The 18,473-nt window shown below is 40.1% G+C and overlaps 1 protein-coding gene across 1 annotated transcript; it reads left to right on the forward strand.

The window, feature by feature from the left end:
- The first annotated feature begins 14,081 nt into the window (after positions 1 to 14,081).
- Positions 14,082 to 16,311, forward strand: cavin4a (caveolae associated protein 4a). The gene is made up of 2 exons (XM_026941301.3): positions 14,082 to 14,640; positions 15,005 to 16,311. Exons 1-2 carry the CDS (start codon positions 14,260 to 14,262, stop codon positions 15,647 to 15,649), a joined length of 1,026 nt encoding a protein of 341 aa, XP_026797102.3. The 5' UTR covers positions 14,082 to 14,259; the 3' UTR covers positions 15,650 to 16,311.
- The last annotated feature ends 2,162 nt before the right edge of the window (positions 16,312 to 18,473 follow it).

The raw sequence follows: 18,473 nt of genomic DNA on the forward strand, positions 1-18,473 counted from the left end.
CTTTGTTTGGTTTCCAGACTTAAAGGATATGTGTGCACAAACATAATTTCTTATGCATGACTGATTTAATATGCTATAAATCATTCTTCACATGCATATTTTGTTTATTCGTGATCTATATAATATATAAAGTCGAAGACAAAATTATTAGCCCCCTATGAAATATTTCATTATTTTTCAAATAATTCCCAAGTGCTGTTTAATGGAGTGAAGATTTTTTTCAACACAGCATTTCTAATACATAATAGTTTATTTACAAAACTTGGAGTGTTTGTAAAACAAGTAGAAACAAAATTATAGCCAAGAATAAAAAAAGTCTACAGGTCAAAATTAGCCCTGTGATGTTAATAGTCAATAGCGTGTCCCTTTTGCTTGATAACAGTGTTTAGTCATTTGTTGTAGTTCTCAACAGGTTTCAGGCATGTCTCCTGAGGAGTTGCAGCCCATTCCTCCTTAGCAGATCTCTCAAGCTCCTCCAGATTTGTTGTTCTCCTGGCATGGACTTTGGTCTTCAGTGTGCCCCACAGATTTTCTATTGGATTCAACCCAAACCAAGTTTTGTTGCAGATTACCTGAGGTTGTCTTTGAAAATCTTCTTGTAGTCTTCCTTTTTCATGTTTCCTTCGACCCTGACGAGATTCCCACTTCCAAACGCACTGAAACATCCCCACAGCATTATACTCCCACTGCCATGTTTCACTGTGGGAACGGTGTTCTTTGGGTTCTTTGAGTGCCTCTACCTTCTTTCTCCAAACATAGGCAACATCTCTATGGCCAAAGAGCTCTAGTTTTGTCTCATCTGACCAAAGGACATGTTTCCAGTAGTCATCATTTTTGTCCAGGTTGTCCTAGGCAAATTTCAGTCTAGCTTGGAGGTGTCTCTTCTTTAGAAGTGGAGTTTTTCTTGGTCGGCAACCTCGCAGTCCATTCCTGTGCAGGGCTCTAGTGACCGTCTTCATTGAGACATCAATCCCGACTTGACTAAATCATTCGCTAGTGTCTTGGCAGTTGATCTTGGGTCTTTAGAAACCTCTCTCACTAGTTTTCTTTCCAAAGTTTTTGAAATCTTTCACTTCCTACCTCTGCCAGTCTTGTTCTCCACTGTGTGGGTCTCTTCAAACTTCTTGATAATACTTCTCACGACAGTTCTTGACACTTGAAAACGCTTTGATAAATGTGTATATCTTTCTCCTTTGTGAGCATTAACAATTCTTTTTCTCAAGTCTAAACTAATTTCTTTTGTCTTTGCCATGATGACAGTACAAATTATTTTACAAGTTGTTTTGCAAGATATTAATCCTCAGCTTAAAGTGAAATTTAAAGGCTTGAAGGGTTAATTAGGTAAATAATTGGACAACAGTGGTGAGTTCCGTAGCCAATCAAACAGATCATTTCTTAAGGGGGCTAATAATATTGACCTTGGCAATTTTTTTTTTAAATAATTATTTTATTCCAGGAAAATTAAAAGAAATGAGGCTTTCTCTAGAGGAAAAATACAATATGAAATACTGTGATAAAATTCCATTACTCCGTTAAACATCACTTGGGAAATATTTGAAAAAGAATTGAAATTTCTTAGGGGGCTAATAATTTTGTCTTCAACTGTATCTGTGTGTGTGTGTGTGTGTGTGTGTGTGTGTGTGTGTGTGTGTGTGTGTGTGTACATATATATATTACACACACTTACACACACACACCGATCAGCCATATCATTAAAACCACCTGCCTAATATTGTGTAGGTCCCTCTTGTGCCACCAAAGCAGCTCTGACCCGACCCGGAATGGACTCCACAAGACCTCTCAAGGTGTGCTGTGGTATCTGGCACCAAGACATTAGCAGCAGATCCTTTAAATCCTGTAAGTTGTGAGGTGGGGTCTCCATGGATCAGACTTGTTTGTCCAGCACATCCCACAGATGCTCAATCGGATTGAGATCTGGGGAATTTGGAGGCCAGGTCAACATCTTGAACTCTTTATCATGTTTCTCAAACCATTCCTGAAAAATTTTTGCAGTGTGGCAGGGTGCATGATCCTGCTGAAAGAGGCCATAGCCATTACAGAATACCGTTGCCACGAAGGGGTGTACTTGTTCTGTGACTATGTTTAGGTAGATGGTATGCATCAAAATAGCATCCACATGAATGCCAGGACCCAAGTTTCCCAGCAGAACATTGCCCAGAGCATCACACTGCCTCCGCCGGCTTGCCTTCTTCCCATAGTGCATCCTGGTGCCATCTCTTCCTCATGTAAATGACACACACGCACCTGGCCATCCACATGCTGCTCACATGTCCATTGTAGGCACTTTCGGCAGTGGACAGGGGTCAGCATGGGCACTCTGACCGGTCTGCGGCTACGCAGCAAGCTGTGATGCACTGTGTATTCTGACACCTTTGTATCCTAGCCAGCATTAACACATGCATCAGTGAGCCTTGGCCGCTCATGACCCTGTCTCCAGTTCACTGGTTGTCCTTCCTTGGACCACTTTTGGTAGGAACACCCCACAAGTCCTGCCATTTTGGAGATGCTCTGACCCTTTTGTCTAGCCATCACAATCTGGCCCTTGTCAGAGTAACTCCTTACAAAGTGTAAAGATCCTTACACTTGCCCATTTTTCCTGCTTCCAACACATCAACTTCAAGAACTGACTGTTCACTTGCTACCTAATATATCCCACTCCTTGACAGGTACCACTGTAATGAGATAATCCATGTTATTCATGTCACCTGTCAGTAGTTTTAATGTTATGGCCCTATTCCTTCAGTTCACCAAAGCAATGAACTCTTTGACAGTATTTATATAGCAATGTGGGTGTGGTCAATGGTGCGATTTGTATTTCGAAAACCAGTGATCACTGCAAATTGACTTGAAGTTGGCATATTCACCCTGAGTGATGACTCAGAAATGACCAGAGATGTCCAGTCATTCCACACTGTGGTGTTGCCTTTAACTATATCCTGTTTCCTGGGGTATGAATATGAAGTTGCACACCTATTAATATCCCTCTCATCCATTACCAGGGGAACAAATCAGGTAATTTATGTATTTAAAAAAATTACATTAAGCACAAATGGGGCCATAACAAAAGTTTGGAAAAAGATAAAAAGTTAAAGATAAAAAAAAGATTTGCAAAAAGAGTATCTTTTGCTCTGAGAGCATCTCACAAAATCAGGATTTTTGGTCATGCACAGCATTAGCACAGTAGTTCTCAAAACTTTCCAGCATGAGCCCCCCAAAAAATTAAAGGGAGACTTTTTAATCAGAGTATAGCATCAAGTCAATTAAACTCCTGGGATATTGATCTGGTCAGTTAAGTAGCAGAGGGGGTTGTTAATCAGTTTCAGCTGCTTTGGTGTTAATGAAATTAACAACAGGTGCACTAGATGGGCAACAATGAGACAACCCCCAAAACAGGAATGATTTTACAGGTGGAGGCCACTGACATTTTTTTCCCTACTCATCTTTTCTGACTGTTTTTCACTAGTTTTGCATTTGGCTAGGGTCAGTGTCACTACTGGTAGCATGAGGCGATACCTGGACCCTACAGAGGTTGCACAGGCAGTCCAACTCCTCCAGGATGGCACATCAATACGTGCCATTGCCAGAAGGTTTGCTGTGTCTCCCAGCACAGTCTCAAGAGCATGGAGGAGATTCCAGAACAGGCAGTTACTCTAGGAGAGCTAGACAGGGCTGTAGAAGGTCCTTAACCCATCAGCAGGACCGGTATCTGCTCCTTTGTGCAAGGAGGAACAGGATGAGCACTGCCAGAGCCCTACAAAATGACCTCCAGCAGGCCAATGGTGTGAATGTCTCTGACCAAACAATCAGAAACAGGCTTCATGAGGGTGGCCTGAGGGTCCGATGTCCTCTAGTGGGCCCTGTGCTCACTGCCTGGCACCGTGGAGGTCGATTGGCATTTGCCACTGAACACCAGAATTGGCAGGTCCGCCACTGGCGCCCTGTGCTTTTCTCAGATGAGAGCAGGTTCACCCTGAGCATACGTGACAGACGTGAAAGGATCTGGAGAAGCCGTGGAGAACGTTATGCTGCCTGTAACATCGTTCAGCATGACCGGTTTGATGGTGGGTCAGTGATGGTCTGGGGAGGCATATCCATGGAGGGACGCACAGACCTCTACAGGCTAGACAATGGCACCCTGACTGCCATTAGGTATCAGGATGAAATCCTTGGACCCATTGTCAGACCCTACGCTGGTGCAGTGGGTCCTGGGTTCCTCCTGGTGCACGACAATGCCCGCCTCATGTGGCGAGAGTATGCAGGCAGTTCCTGGAGGATGAAGGAATTGATACAATTGAATGGCCCCCACGCTCGCCTGACCTAAATCCAATAGAAGACCTCTGGGACATTATGTTTCGGTCCATCTGACGCTGCCAGGTTGCACCTTAGTGTCCAGGAGCTCAGTGATGCCCTGGTCCAGATCTGGGAGGAAATACCCCAGGACACCATCCGTCGTCTCATTAGGAGCATGCCCCGAAGTTGTCAGGCATGCATACAAGCACGTGGGGGCCATACAAACTACTGAGTACCATTTTGAAATTTTGCAATGAAATTTCAGCAAAATGGACTAGCCTGCTGCATCATTTTTTCATTTTGATTTTCGGGGTGTCTTTGAGTTCAGCCCTCTGTAGGTTGATGATTTTCATTTCTATCAAACAATGTGGCATCATTTCGTTCCTAACACATTACCCAGTCCATATCAGTATAGATATCCAGCATGATATTTTTCCCCACTGAGATCAAAGTGTTCTTTTAATTTTTTTGAGCAGTGTATATTTCATAAAATGGAACAAATTGTCATAAAACTGTTTTGACCGTTAGAAATAATATTGTGCTGAAACTGATACTTTCAGAAATTTTTGTTTTGGAAAAGTGCAACAAAAGTGAATAATATTGAACATTAACTTACTATTTCCATAGTAGATGAATACTGAACATTTAATCTACATATATTTAATCAAAATTTGCATTAAACCCATTACATTTTGATGTGGTAATAAAATAAGCTTTTTCAAGCACTGTAGTAAAATGTCAGTGGCTCAGTGGTTTTGTTTGCAACGTGTATCTGAAGGGTTTTTTTGTGCTATGAAACAATAAAAAATGTGTTCTCAAAAAGAAGTAGCTTTAAAATATTTAAAAGAAATCATGCAGTGCAGGAACATCAATTTAACAAATACTGTACAAAAGCACACATCCTCTCTTAGTGGGAAGGGTGAGACTGTCTTTCTTTGTAGAGCTTATCAATTCTGGGTGTTTTTGGTGACAGGCAAACTCTCCAGTCATCTTCCACATTAAGCCGTGCCCTGTATTTTGTCTTTATTGCCACCATGGCTGATAAAAATGTCTCACAAAGGCAACAATATTCTCATGGCCTGAAGAGCAACCTCCTTGTACTCCTTTTCAATTGTGGGCCAAAATTCCACTGGGGTCTGCTGATTAAATCTCATCCTGAGAGTGTGATCACTGGATAATTCTAAAATTTCATCCTCAGCCTTTCGGCTGAGGCCACTGGCCATCACATCACAAGAAAAGGGATCTTGAACCCAGTCATATTTCTCCATGTCAGTGTCTGTGAAGTAGTGACTTAAATGTTCATGGAGTGAGTGTTAATGGTGTCCAAAAAAGTCCATTCTCATAATGTTTGTGTCCAAAAATTCAGATAGATTTGCCTGTTTGTAGTTCACATATCCACAGATAAATTTTTCTCCTGAATGCATTTAGTCACTTGCCTCCACTATTTTGGAATAAGACCCCCAAACAGACAAATCAAGTCCACTGAGACTACTAAAAATGTCTGCAAGGTAGGCCAGTTTTGCCATCCACTGTTGGTCGGAAAAGAACAGTGCCAGGTCAGGAGTGTGTGCTTTCAAAAAGTCATAAAGTTCATGTCTCAATTCGAACACTTGCTCCAAAACTTTCCCGTGTGAAAGCCACCGCACCTCCGAATGGAAAGGTAGCCGATCATGAGCTGCCCCCATCTTCGTGCATAGTTTTGCAAAGAGACGTGACTTCAGTGGTCTTGACTTAACGAAGTTCACAGCTGCTACTACTGCTTCCAGCACATCGTGCAGGTCAGATGCCATTGATTTTGATGCCAGTGCTTGACCATGAAGCATACAGTGAGTGGCTATGATCTTTGGGTTTACTGCTTGAATTCGGGTGACAACTCCGCTCTTGTGCCCAGTCATTGCTGCCGCACCATCAGTGCAAATACAGTGCACTTTTCCCAGCTCAGATTTTCTTCTATCATGAAACTGTCCAACATTTTGAAAATTTCCTCACCCATAGCTCTCCCCTCGAGTTCTTTGAAAAATAAAATGTCTTCCAACTGCGCTGCACTGCTAATGTCAGTGCATTCATCAAGCTGAAGCGTGAACTGCTCACACGATCGCAATCTTGCAGTCAGAGATTTCACATCAAAAGAGAGGTCCTTGATCCATCTGCCTACTGTATCGCTGGACAGTGGTATGGATTTAATCTTGTTTGCAGCCTCCTCCCCGACCATCACTCTGCACAAATCCACTGCTGCTGGAAGTATTAATTCCTCCCCAGTTGTGTGTGGCTTTTTACATTGGGCTATTCGCCGAGCTGCAAGATAAGATGCTTGCTGCGCTTTCTCAGGAATTGTCGTGATGTTAGTCAGTTGTACCTTTTACTTTACATATTCTTCTTTCTTTCTCTGGAAAAAATCCTCACTTTTATTTGCATTGCGACGATTCATCGCAAGACGTGGACAAGTCACAGAAATACGATCTGATAATGGTACAAATTTTCTTGGAGCAGAGCGTGAGTTGACACAAGCTATTGAAGGCTGGAACCAATCTCAGATTAATAGCATGCTTCTGCAGAAAGGAATCAAGTGGATTTTTAATCTTCCAACTGGTTCACATCATGGAGGCACATGGGAAAGATTGACTAGATCTGTAAGGAAGGTTAGTAATGCCACCTTAAGAACACAAACCTTTGATGAAGATTGTCTTCATACAGTTCTATGTGAAGCTGAAGCAATCATTAATGGACATCCCATTACTAAGGAATCTTTCAAAAGGAGGATATATATTCTCGTCGACAATGGAAACAAGTGCAGTATATATCTGATCTGTTCTGGAAACGATGGACAAAAGAGTATTTACCTCAATTGCAAGAGCAACAGAAGTGGTCAGCTTCAGCCCGCAACTTCATTCCAGGAGATATTGTACTTTTGGTTGATGATTCTGCACCCCGTAATTCAAGGATAATTGGGAAAGTGATCTAAACCTTTCCAGATTAAAAAGGTTTTGTCCGTCAGGTGCGACTCAAGACTAAGACCAATTTTTTGAATAGACCAGTCACGAAAATCTGCCTTCTGCAGGGGGCAGATATTTGACATTTCCCTTGGAAAAAAATTTTTTTGGACTGGTCAGTATAGACATTGACACTGAACCTTTATAGACATTGACTTTACACATTGATATGATTGAGTTAATCACTCATTGACACTAAAGTATTAAGGGCTTTACATGGACTCCATCAAATGTTTTTGTAAATACACAGACATTGATTGATGTAAAAAAAAAAAAAAAAAAAATTAGTTATTGTATTTTGAGATTTTGAATCAAATGTCTGTCTCCTATGTGTATTTAGTGGATGTAATTATTATTAAGATTATAATAATTAGGGGCTGGAGTATAGGAGCCATGTAAATATTCATGTGTGATGTCATGTGACTGTGGGAAAATATGGGAGTGTCATTAATTATTTGAGAATTAAAGCACCTGTTGTGGGAGGGGATGGCAGGAAGGAAGGGGTGAGTGTGGGAGCACACATTTGTTTGTTGATGTTTGTTGACCATAAATTCAGTCAAAGTTTTTTTTTTGCCTTAATTCAAATGATCCCCCGATGCTTCAAGAAATGTTGATGCCTCAATGTTAAGTATTTGGTGGAGAAAATAAACTTCAAGATGCAAATGTAATGGATGATTGACGTGTCATAAGTTATTCCCGCATTCAGCTCCTGCAGCTTTGGCTGCTACACCCAGTGTAAAACTTGGTTGATGCTTTGGGGTATTCTGTGACTTGGATATAGAGAAAACTCTCAACAAGATGATGATCCAAACTTGCTTCCAAATCAACACAAATGGTTAAACAAATGAAAAAAAATCTAAATTTTGCAATGACCATTTCAGTCGGATTTGAACCCTACTGAAAACCTGCAGTCTGAATTGAAGAAAGGCCCATGTGCACAAATCTAAGAATATAAAGGAACTTAAAATATTTTGGATGGAGTAGTGGATAATGATTATTCTACAAGTGTCATCAACCTTATTCGACATTACAGGAAGAGGCATTGCTTTTATTCTCGCCCCCAAAATAGTTTGACCTGCGAGCAGAGTGTAGCGGGTCCATGGTGAGCGCATGCAGAATGGAAGTACACTCGTGAGCAGAATCTCTTCTGCATGCTTGATTAACTGCTCCATGCTCATGAATAGCTTTGGGTGCTTACAAATCACAGTCAGGCTCTCTATTAATGGTCCTTTCTAGCCAAAGAGAAAGTACAGCACAGTGGCTTGTGTCTAACTCCCATTTGCATGCACAAGAGTCACATTATATCGACACAGCCTATTCATATCATTCATGATTTCTGCTGATTTGTCTGTACAACTTTTCGTTCATTAAACAAAAATGGTACTTCATGAATAACCCAAAGCATACAAGTAACTATTAATTGCATATACAATTACTATATATGGGTGGATGGAGTAACAGGGATTCAAAAGCAAAGCTAAAATGTCTCTTAAGACCCTCTAGTGGCTGGCTGTAGTACAATTTTTAAACCCTGTCCAGTCCCACTTTAGTGAACGGGAAAGGACCCAAACTTACATTTTAAGTCTCCACATATTACTTTTGGAAATAGCGTTCTGTCGTTTTTTTAAGTTCAATTCACCTTGATATCACCACCAATATTTTTTTCAGTGTGATAAATGTGTTTTATAGGAGTTATTTGATGATAAATAAAAAGGGAGTGGTTGATGAGGTGATTAACATTTTTGGACAATAAAGAGAGACTGTTGTGTGTGAAAATCGCAGGAAATCATTTCTGAAATTTCTGAAATACTCAAACCAGCCCATCTGGCACCAACAACCATGCCATGGGTAAAGTCACAGAGATCACATTTTTCCCCATTCTAATGTATGATGTGAACATTATCTGAAGCTCTTGACTTGTATCTGCATGACTTTTTGCATTGTGCTGCTGCCACATGATTGGCTGATTGGATAACTGCATAAATGAGCAGGTGTACAGGTGTTCCTATTAAAGTACATGGTGAGTTTATATGAAAATCATGGAGAGCAGCAAATTTTTCTGTTGTGTTGACTATAAATTTTGACTGCGGTTTACCAGTATATTTTCAGTAAGTTAGCTACTTATAATTACATTACTTTGATTAATATGATGTGTTAGCCAATGTCAGCTTCCCTAGTAAATAGTAGCTCATTCAGTCATTAGTCACCCCTGGACAGGGTGCCAAACCATCACAGGGCACAACTGCACACACACTCACACGTGTGTTTGGACTGGGGGAAGAAACCCCCGAAGCATGGAGGGAACATGCAGACCCTACGCACACGGGCAGAGGCGGGATTCAAACGCCCCAGCAGTGCTAACCACTAAGCCACAATTAATTAATAACACGCTCACTGCATCATCTTAATTTGCACTCTGTCAATGTGCGCACTAAACAGAGGTGTCCATAACCAATGTAGGTGGGCGATAGGCAGATCTGTTGTCTGACTGGCCATATCTACTGTGCATGCTCTGCCTCCAAAGTCTCTATTGCACAATCTCTGGCTCCAATTTTTAACCTACTGTGCAAACTCAAAGATGGCATTATTCAATCCAACCAAATTTAGGCTTCAAAACTGTATAATGGGAGCAAATGGCGCCATATTTTCCACTCATATGTGAACAAACTGGGTAATTTTTTGTTAAGCAGACAGGAGAACAGCAGGTCCAGAGCAGAGCCCTCAACAATGAGACGTTGCGATCATCTAACACTCTAGGATGACTGACATGGGGTCACAGCATCTCAGTGCTAAGATTTAGGTCCAGGTAGTAAGCTGACATTTTCGATGAGAGGCATGCTGGATACAAGCTGAAATGTAGGTATTTGAAGGTGAAAAGAGAGAATGAATTAAGTGTCATCAGCATAGCAGTGGTATGAAAAACCATGTCCTCCCTCACTGAAATAGGCAAGGACCAGCAGTGAGCCTTGTGAGACACTATTGGAGCTTTCCTTCAGGTAAGAATCAAACCACTGCCATGCTTAACCTGTAATCCCAAGGCATATGAGAATGGACAGGAGAACTTCCTTCTGACTGTTGGAGAATCTCAATCTCTTCCTATTTAAATTTGATTTTATCTATAATCTCTCCCAAATATAACCACACTGGATCGCATACACTAGGTCCGTTGTCATGTCCTCTCCTGTTTTCCTCAAGATTAAACAGGAAGTTTATCAAGCCTTAAGATCATCATCAGTGTAGCATACAGAAATTATTAAATTAGCCTAATGATAGCCCAATGGTAAAAATAAAAATATAGTGCACTGCATTAGGTCTACTTACTTGACATAACTGTCAAACACAAAAGCTACCATTTGTATTGTCTAATTAAAAATGCAGTATTACAATGTTGTCATACATGTTGGCTTACAGTCAACTTAGTTATAAATATATTCATCCTATACATACACAGCCAATTACTCCTGTTGCCTCCCACCTCCCAAAAAGAGCCAGTATGCCAGAAAATGGATTAAATATGCTAACCTGTCTCTTGGTGTGTCTGCATCAAAGGCTGTGTATACTGTATATCAGTGGACATCATAACAAGGGTTTAAAGGTAAAGTAAAGCCCTCTTTTTTCTCAAAAATCTACAATATTTAACTCTGCACATTACTATGTTAGTAAATGGAAGTCAAGCCAAAATTACATTTTAAGTTACAGCTTCACAAATTATTTTTGGACAGACTTTTTTACAAATTCAGTTGATGTTGATATCTCCCAAATTTATTTTTTTTCATTTTATAGTGCTATTTATTTGATGCTAATTAAAAGGGTGTAAGCTCTTACTGAGAGTACAGTGAAATTAATTGACATCTTTCAAACTTTGAAAGTACTATAGCACTATCATATCTTGTTCTGCTCTAAACTGTTCTAATAGACAGTTTTTCTGGTATGTGGATCAACTAGCTCATTAATTAGCTAGCTAGCTGCTAGATAACATTAGCAAACTGAAACAACTTGAAGGGAAGATCACAAATTACATTGCTAGCTAGATGTCATAATATTAATTTGGTTTGGATATTAAAATTGCCCAAATCATATTTAAATAGATTATGTGAACATCCTGTCTTTTAGGTGCACTTCTCCATTTAGATGGGTAACTTACTGCAAGTGTCAGTTGAATATCATGGAGAGCAGTAATTTTTGTCATCTAAAAATATGCTGTGTTCAGTATAAATGTTGACTGCTGTTTACCATTATATTTTCAGTTAGTACTTTTCATTAGCTACTTATACTTTACTTTTATTAACATGATGGATTAGCTAGCATCAGCTAGCTAGCGCATGATAGCTCAGAAAGTCATGGCAACTCTAAACTCTTTTCCTGACAATGGTAAAATCAGTATACTTGAGTAAATTCTATGACTACAATTTAGCAACACGTTTTATGTAATTAATAATGCTTACCACTTTAAGCTAGCATTAGTCAATGCTTCATCTTTTTTTTTTGCACTTGTCATATGCCTGTCACCATGCACACTCCTGGCATGAAGAATAATACGAATAATATGGGCAGGCCAGAGAAACTCTGACTCCACCAGCTTCTACTGCACAGACTCTAGCTCCAATTTTCACCTGCTCTGCAAACTCACTGAAGATGGCAACTTTCAGTTCAACCAAAAAAGGCTTCAAAATTGCACAATGGGAGCCAATGACACCATGTTGTCTACTTATATATATACAGTTATTAGTCTTACCACTTTAAGCTAGCATTAGTCAATGCTTCATCTTTTTTTTTTGCACTTGTCATATGCCTGTCACCATGCACACTCCTGGCATGAAGAATAATACGAATAATATGGGCAGGCCAGAGAAACTCTGACTCCACCAGCTTCTACTGCACAGACTCTAGCTCCAATTTTCACCTGCTCTGCAAACTCACTGAAGATGGCAACTTTCAGTTCGACCAAAAAAGGCTTCAAAATTGCACAAAGGGAGCCAATGACACCATGTTGTCTACTTATATATATACAGTTATTAGTCTTACCACTTTAAGCTAGCATTAGTCAATGCTTCATCTTTTTTTTTTGCACTTGTCATATGCCTGTCACCATGCACACTCCTGGCATGAAGAATAATACGAATAATATGGGCAGGCCAGAGAAACTCTGACTCCACCAGCTTCTACTGCACAGACTCTAGCTCCAATTTTCACCTGCTCTGCAAACTCACTGAAGATGGCAACTTTCAGTTCGACCAAAAAAGGCTTCAAAATTGCGCAATGGGAGCCAATGACACCATGTTGTCTACTTATATATACAGTTATTAGTCTGCATGTGCGATGCCCTGAGATGGATTGGCATTGCATACAGGTTGTATTCATGTCATGGTCACATCACTTCTGTTCTCCACACTCTTCATTGTTAGCAATTTCCTGTAGAATACAAAATATGCTCCTCCTCCTGACCATCAATGCATCCACTGAAATGCATGGACCATACTTTTTCTGTTTAGCAGCACTTCAGCTGTGGAACAGTCTCCCAGATCACCTGAAGGAATCAAAGACCTTGGTTTAGTATCTTAGTATAATTTTTATGTCTTCTGGATATTTTGCCTTAGTTTTTTTATGTACCATTATGTACATTATGTCTTATGTACCATTTTTATTTTGTAGCACTTTGAGATTTGCCTCAAATGAAAAGAGCAGTATAAATAAACTTTATTATTATTATTATTATTGTTTTCTTAATTTAATTTCAGTATAAACTGACACAATTCATTAGTTCTTCCCTGTTGGGCATGCTCCCTCTGACAAAAACAAGTAGAACTCAATGCCTGAAATACCCTGAAAATACTCTTCGAACAGGAAGGAAGCTATTGAAGAAAAACTATTTTTTGACCTTGAAGTGATTTAGCCACTTGTTCTTGAGATATCACACTAACAAGAATCTTGGACTGACCAATGGCAAAAATCGGGAATAGTCAGAAAATGGGGCTTGAGTTCCTGAACATGAACAAGTAACAAGTAACATCTCAGTATGACAAACAGGAAAGAATCTATTGAAGAAAAATAGATTTCAGACATTTGATCTAGCCTTGACCTTGACCCTGTTTGGATCAGTTCCAATATCTAATAAGTTCATCTGCTGATTCAAATTAAAAATCCTACAAACATTCAAACACTCATTTGTGAGATATCGCGTTAACGAGAATCTCGAACGGACAGACAGACAGACAGATGGGCAGATGGACAACCCTAAAAGATAAAGACTCCCACCACATGTCAGAGACATAAAAAAGATTATCACCATATTTTGCAATTTTTTAAAAGATGTGACACATTATCACTGTTTATTTTTTTTAAAAATAAGTTTCAGTCCCATATCACATTGACCCCACAATCAGGGAGTACATTGGGATGTGTAGTCCTTAAATGTCAGAGTGCAGAAATACTCATGAGGTCATGTTACAGTGTGTGAGGTAGCTGCAGCTGCTGACTTCAATTGAGTTAGTTAAGTATTCCCAAGGGTCGGGTGGTGTTTGTGCAGATAAAATTAACCATTCAAGCATACACACATAAAAAAATCAGTATGTAACACTGTTCCACCCTCAATCTATATATTTCAAAGGATAATCACACACTTAGTATAATACACATTAAATGCAATTGTACATGTGTCAAGGCATTTTAAACTATCAGGGCTTTCCATTTTGTTTCCCTGTCCTGCTGATTCCCAAAATGCCCCGTGTCCTCTTACAGCTGTACTTATTTATATCTGTGAGATGTGTGAGTGGAGGGTATGAGTCAGGCTGGTGGTTCTTTGGCAGGACAGATCTTGGTCTTTGCATCAGTCAGTCTTTCTCTCCAAGTCAAACAGGCTGGCAGATCTCCTGCCTACCAGGATAAATGCGTGGTTGAGGACTTTATCCTCACTAAACCATCAGTGGTTGTTTCCAGTGTTTGTAAGAGTTTGTTGGAAATGGAGAAGAGTAGAGACATGGTGCTGGGAATTGAGGATGAGTCTGGTCAGCCGGTGTCTCCACTGTCCATCCTGTCTCTTCTGGAACGTGTCTCCACTATCATTGATGGTGTGCAGGCCAGCCAGCAAAGAATGGAAGAACGCCAACATCAGCTAGAGGCATCTGTTGCTACAGTCCAATCAGAACTGCTCAAACTGGTCCAGAACCATGGTGCCACAGCAACCACTGTGGACAAGCTGCTGCAGAAGGCCCGGCGTGTGAGCGCTCATGTGAAGGAGGTGCGTTCACGTGTGGAGAAGCAGAATGTCCGTGTAAAGAAAGTGGAGACTGCACGGGATGAACTTCTCACCAGGAACAAGTTCAGAGTGGTTATCTACCAGGTACATATACACAGAAACACACACACACACTTTGTAATACTCATGTTTTTGTATTTGTCTTTTTTTTTGTATTATATCTTGATAGACCCAAGGTATGTTTTTAGGCAACGTGTTGAATTTAAGTCCCACTTCTACATATAGTTTCTTTTCGGGTGCTGGTTAGCAGCTTTTTGTTGTAGGTAAAGACTTCTTAACGTTTGCATTTACATTTAGTCACTTGGAAGATGCTCCACAAAATATTTGTCTTAGTTCTTGTTCAGTTAATCTAGTTTGTCTATCTTTTTATTCCTTTGTTCTCTAGTTTGCTTTATTCCATTTATTTTCTTCTTCTCTCTGTTCTCTTTCTCTCTGTCTTTTCCTTCAGGGTGAGGCTGAAGTTCCATCAGTTGCTGTGACAAAAACCCCTAAGGATGCAGGGTTGGCTAATGTTGAGGTGGAGCCTGATGAGTATGAAATACCTGCAGACCTCTCATCTGATGAGGAGTATATGGTGGTGGAAGAGGCAGAGTCATCAAGGGCAGCACGACTGAGGCAGACAGGCTTGAAAGGGATAGACAACATCAGAGCGGCTTTCTCCAAGGATAACATGAATAAGACCCGTGATCGAACACGGGAGAACCTCAGCAAGACTAAGGAGAGCCTAAGCAAGACAAGCCAGACTTTGGGCACTAAGATCAACACCCTGGGTGAGAAGATCATTCCTCTTGAGCAGCGGGAGAAGATGCGTCAGAGTGGTGAGAGGCTGAAGGAGAACATTGCCAAGAAAGCTCCCAGCAAAGAGTCCTTCCGCATCAAACTCAAGAAGGAACGTGCTGTTGCTGAGGGCCAGGAGGGTGCTGAGGCAGAGCCTGCTGTGACTCCACCAAAAGGCAGGAAGACCAGCCCAGAAGTCACCTACACAGAGGTTGTTACAGAAATCAAACGGGAAGGGCCTGTATCTGAGGAACGAGCCACCCGTATTTCAGAGGAAGGAAAGAGTGGGCTGGCCATAGAAACACCAGAGAAGTGAAGAAAACAGTGGAGAGGGATAGAGAGTGTAAGAGAAAAAAATCGAAGCGCTAAAGAAAAGGCATAAGAAAGTTTATTAGAAATAATAAATAATAGAACACAATGTGCATATATGTGTGGATGTAAAATCCAAATTTAAAACAAATTATAACTGAGACCTCCCAGTCTAATTACCAGGATGGCAAACCTAATCAGTGAGTAATAAGGACTAGACATCATTAAGAAAGAGTCATACTGGTACAGCTGTCTGTGTGTCAATTCCATGTTTAGAAATAACTTTGAAAAACTGAGCAACTGCACAACTTATTATTTATTAACACACATAGGGAGTATTGCTTGTGAATTTACTGGAGTAGAAAAAGCACTAAAATATTCAGAACAGTGGCCTAACATATTTGGGAGTGGGGAACACTAGTTATAGGGCCATATTTTTTTAGAAGACCTAGATTTTTTTTTTTTTTTTTTTTTTAAACAATTCTTAATTGGGAACATTATGTCCAGCACCTTTAAAAACTCTCAATCTCTCTCTCTCGCTCCCTCTCTCTCTCTCTCTCTCTCTGTGTGTGTGTGTGTGTGTGTGTCAGAGTGCATATACATTTGGAGGAGTATTTGACATGTATACTAAAAAAAGATGACTTGAAATAAATGAACAGCTGAGCATTCCTTGTCTCTCTCTCTGTCTCGTTCCCTCTGTCTCTTTGCCTCTCTGTCTCTCTCTCCCTCTCTTTCTGTCTCTCTCTCTCTCTCTCTCTCTCTCTCTGTCTTGTTCCCTCTGTCTCTTTGCCTCTCTGTCTCTCTCTCCGTCTCTCTCTCTCTCTCTCTCTCTCTCTCACACACACACACACACACACACACACACACACACACACACATTGCCAAATGGCAAATGGTTCATGGCATATCTTTAGAAACACATTGGACATGACTATGCTGTGTTGCTATATGAGCCAGAACAATGTTCACACATGGTAGCCCTGCTGTACAGAGATACTTGTGCATGAATATATACACACACACACTATAGAGCCTACACACACTGGAGTAGTTACAATATTTTTAGGAGACTATTAAACAGATGTATTTTTAGTTTTTATACTGTGAGTATTATCATGGAAGGGGTCAATATTTCAAGACTGGATTTATAAGGTTCTGAATTTTTTTTAAAGGCTTTACATTCTTTTACAAAATGAGAATGAGTAAATGAAATACTTTGGGTAGTCACTTCTTTCTTATTTGATTGACTCTTTACAGAGGTTGTATGTGGTAGAACTGTGGCACAAGATTTTTAGGGAGGGTTTCATTAATGATTTGTCTGAAACATAGAAGGTACACATTCTAAGCACAAATATAGAAAATCCAAAAGTATTTGTTTGTTAATAACTACCAAACACAAAAACACCACAAACTATAGAAACTATAAATCACACTGAAACTATAAATAAATTGTTTTGTTTGCATTAATATACACTGATTCCCTAATATTTGCAAAAGGAAACATTTTATTACTACTTTATTATTTAGTTACAACAAAAAATGATTTGACAAAAAAGCATTCAGAAAAATGGCAGGTTGCATGTGTAACCATGGCTCTAATGGCAGGTTCTAAGACTGGGGTTGATGAGAATGACCAGAGGATGAACATAACATACCAAAGCCCTTTCATAGGCCACTCACTTAGGGTCATTGTCACATGTGTTGGAAATGTGGTCGTTCTACTGGCACTTATCTACACTTAATGTGGGATTGTCATTTGGTGGCTCCATTCTGGACAAGAGTTATTCAGACCATTGAGGAGTGGATGGAGCAGCCTCTACCTTGTTCTCCAAGATTTTGTCTTCTTGGAGATACAACTGTTCTACAGATGGAGATATCTAAAGTGCAGGCTGGGCTGGCTGTTGCTGTATGAATTACGACTGTGAGATTGGTGCTGCAAAATTGGAAGAACTCAGACACTCCCTCTTTCAAGGATTGGATTGAACTTATGAATTCTAACGCATCATATGAGCGAATGCTGGCAAAACTTCAGGACTCCACCTATGTTTTCAATCAGAGATGGGGTAGGTTTTTGTATTATCTGGAAAACAAGTAGAGGAATGGTTTGTCGTGCTGTCATTTTGGTTGTTTGTTTTATTATATTGTTATTTTTATTATTGCTTTTATTATTTATTTTATTATTATTATCCTTAAATATTCATTGTTTGTAGTTGTGTTTGTGTATTCTATGTTTTGTGGGTAATACAAGTTTAAAATAAAAAAGTTGAATGACAAAAAAAAAAGTTAGCGTTAACTCCTGGCAAGTTTGCCCCTGAACCCCATCTGATCCCTGCAACTGATCCAGAATGCAGCTGAATGACTGAATGAACTGCTATCAACCTCTCCAAGCTCTCCTACTCCATTGTTATGCTCCCTCCATTGGCTTCCTGTAGCTGCCTGGATCAGAAAACACTGATGTTTGCCTATAAAACCTACCTACCTTAAAGCACTTACCACACCCTGCTCTGCACCACGTTCCCTCTGAGCCTCTACCATGGATCGACTGGAACCAGTTCTCAAGGTAAAAGGAGAATATGCATCAAGACTCTGTCCTGGCAACCAAGAGGTGGAATGAACTCCTCCTGGCAGAGTCCCCATGGCAGACTCACTGGCTGTCTTCAAAAAAAAAACTAATGTCCTACCTCTTCACTAAGCACTTGAATTAGCACTTTGTTTATCTACTATTATATTAAAAAATCCTTGACTTGTGTTTTCCTTTCTTTTAGACTGCTGATACTCTTTGTCCTTCACCTAGTGAACTAGCATGAGGATGTGTTTTTGATAGAGGCTAC

The sequence above is a fragment of the Pangasianodon hypophthalmus genome, chromosome 21 (genome assembly GCF_027358585.1).
Source record: "Pangasianodon hypophthalmus isolate fPanHyp1 chromosome 21, fPanHyp1.pri, whole genome shotgun sequence".
NCBI classification, from domain to species: Eukaryota; Metazoa; Chordata; class Actinopteri; order Siluriformes; family Pangasiidae; genus Pangasianodon; species Pangasianodon hypophthalmus.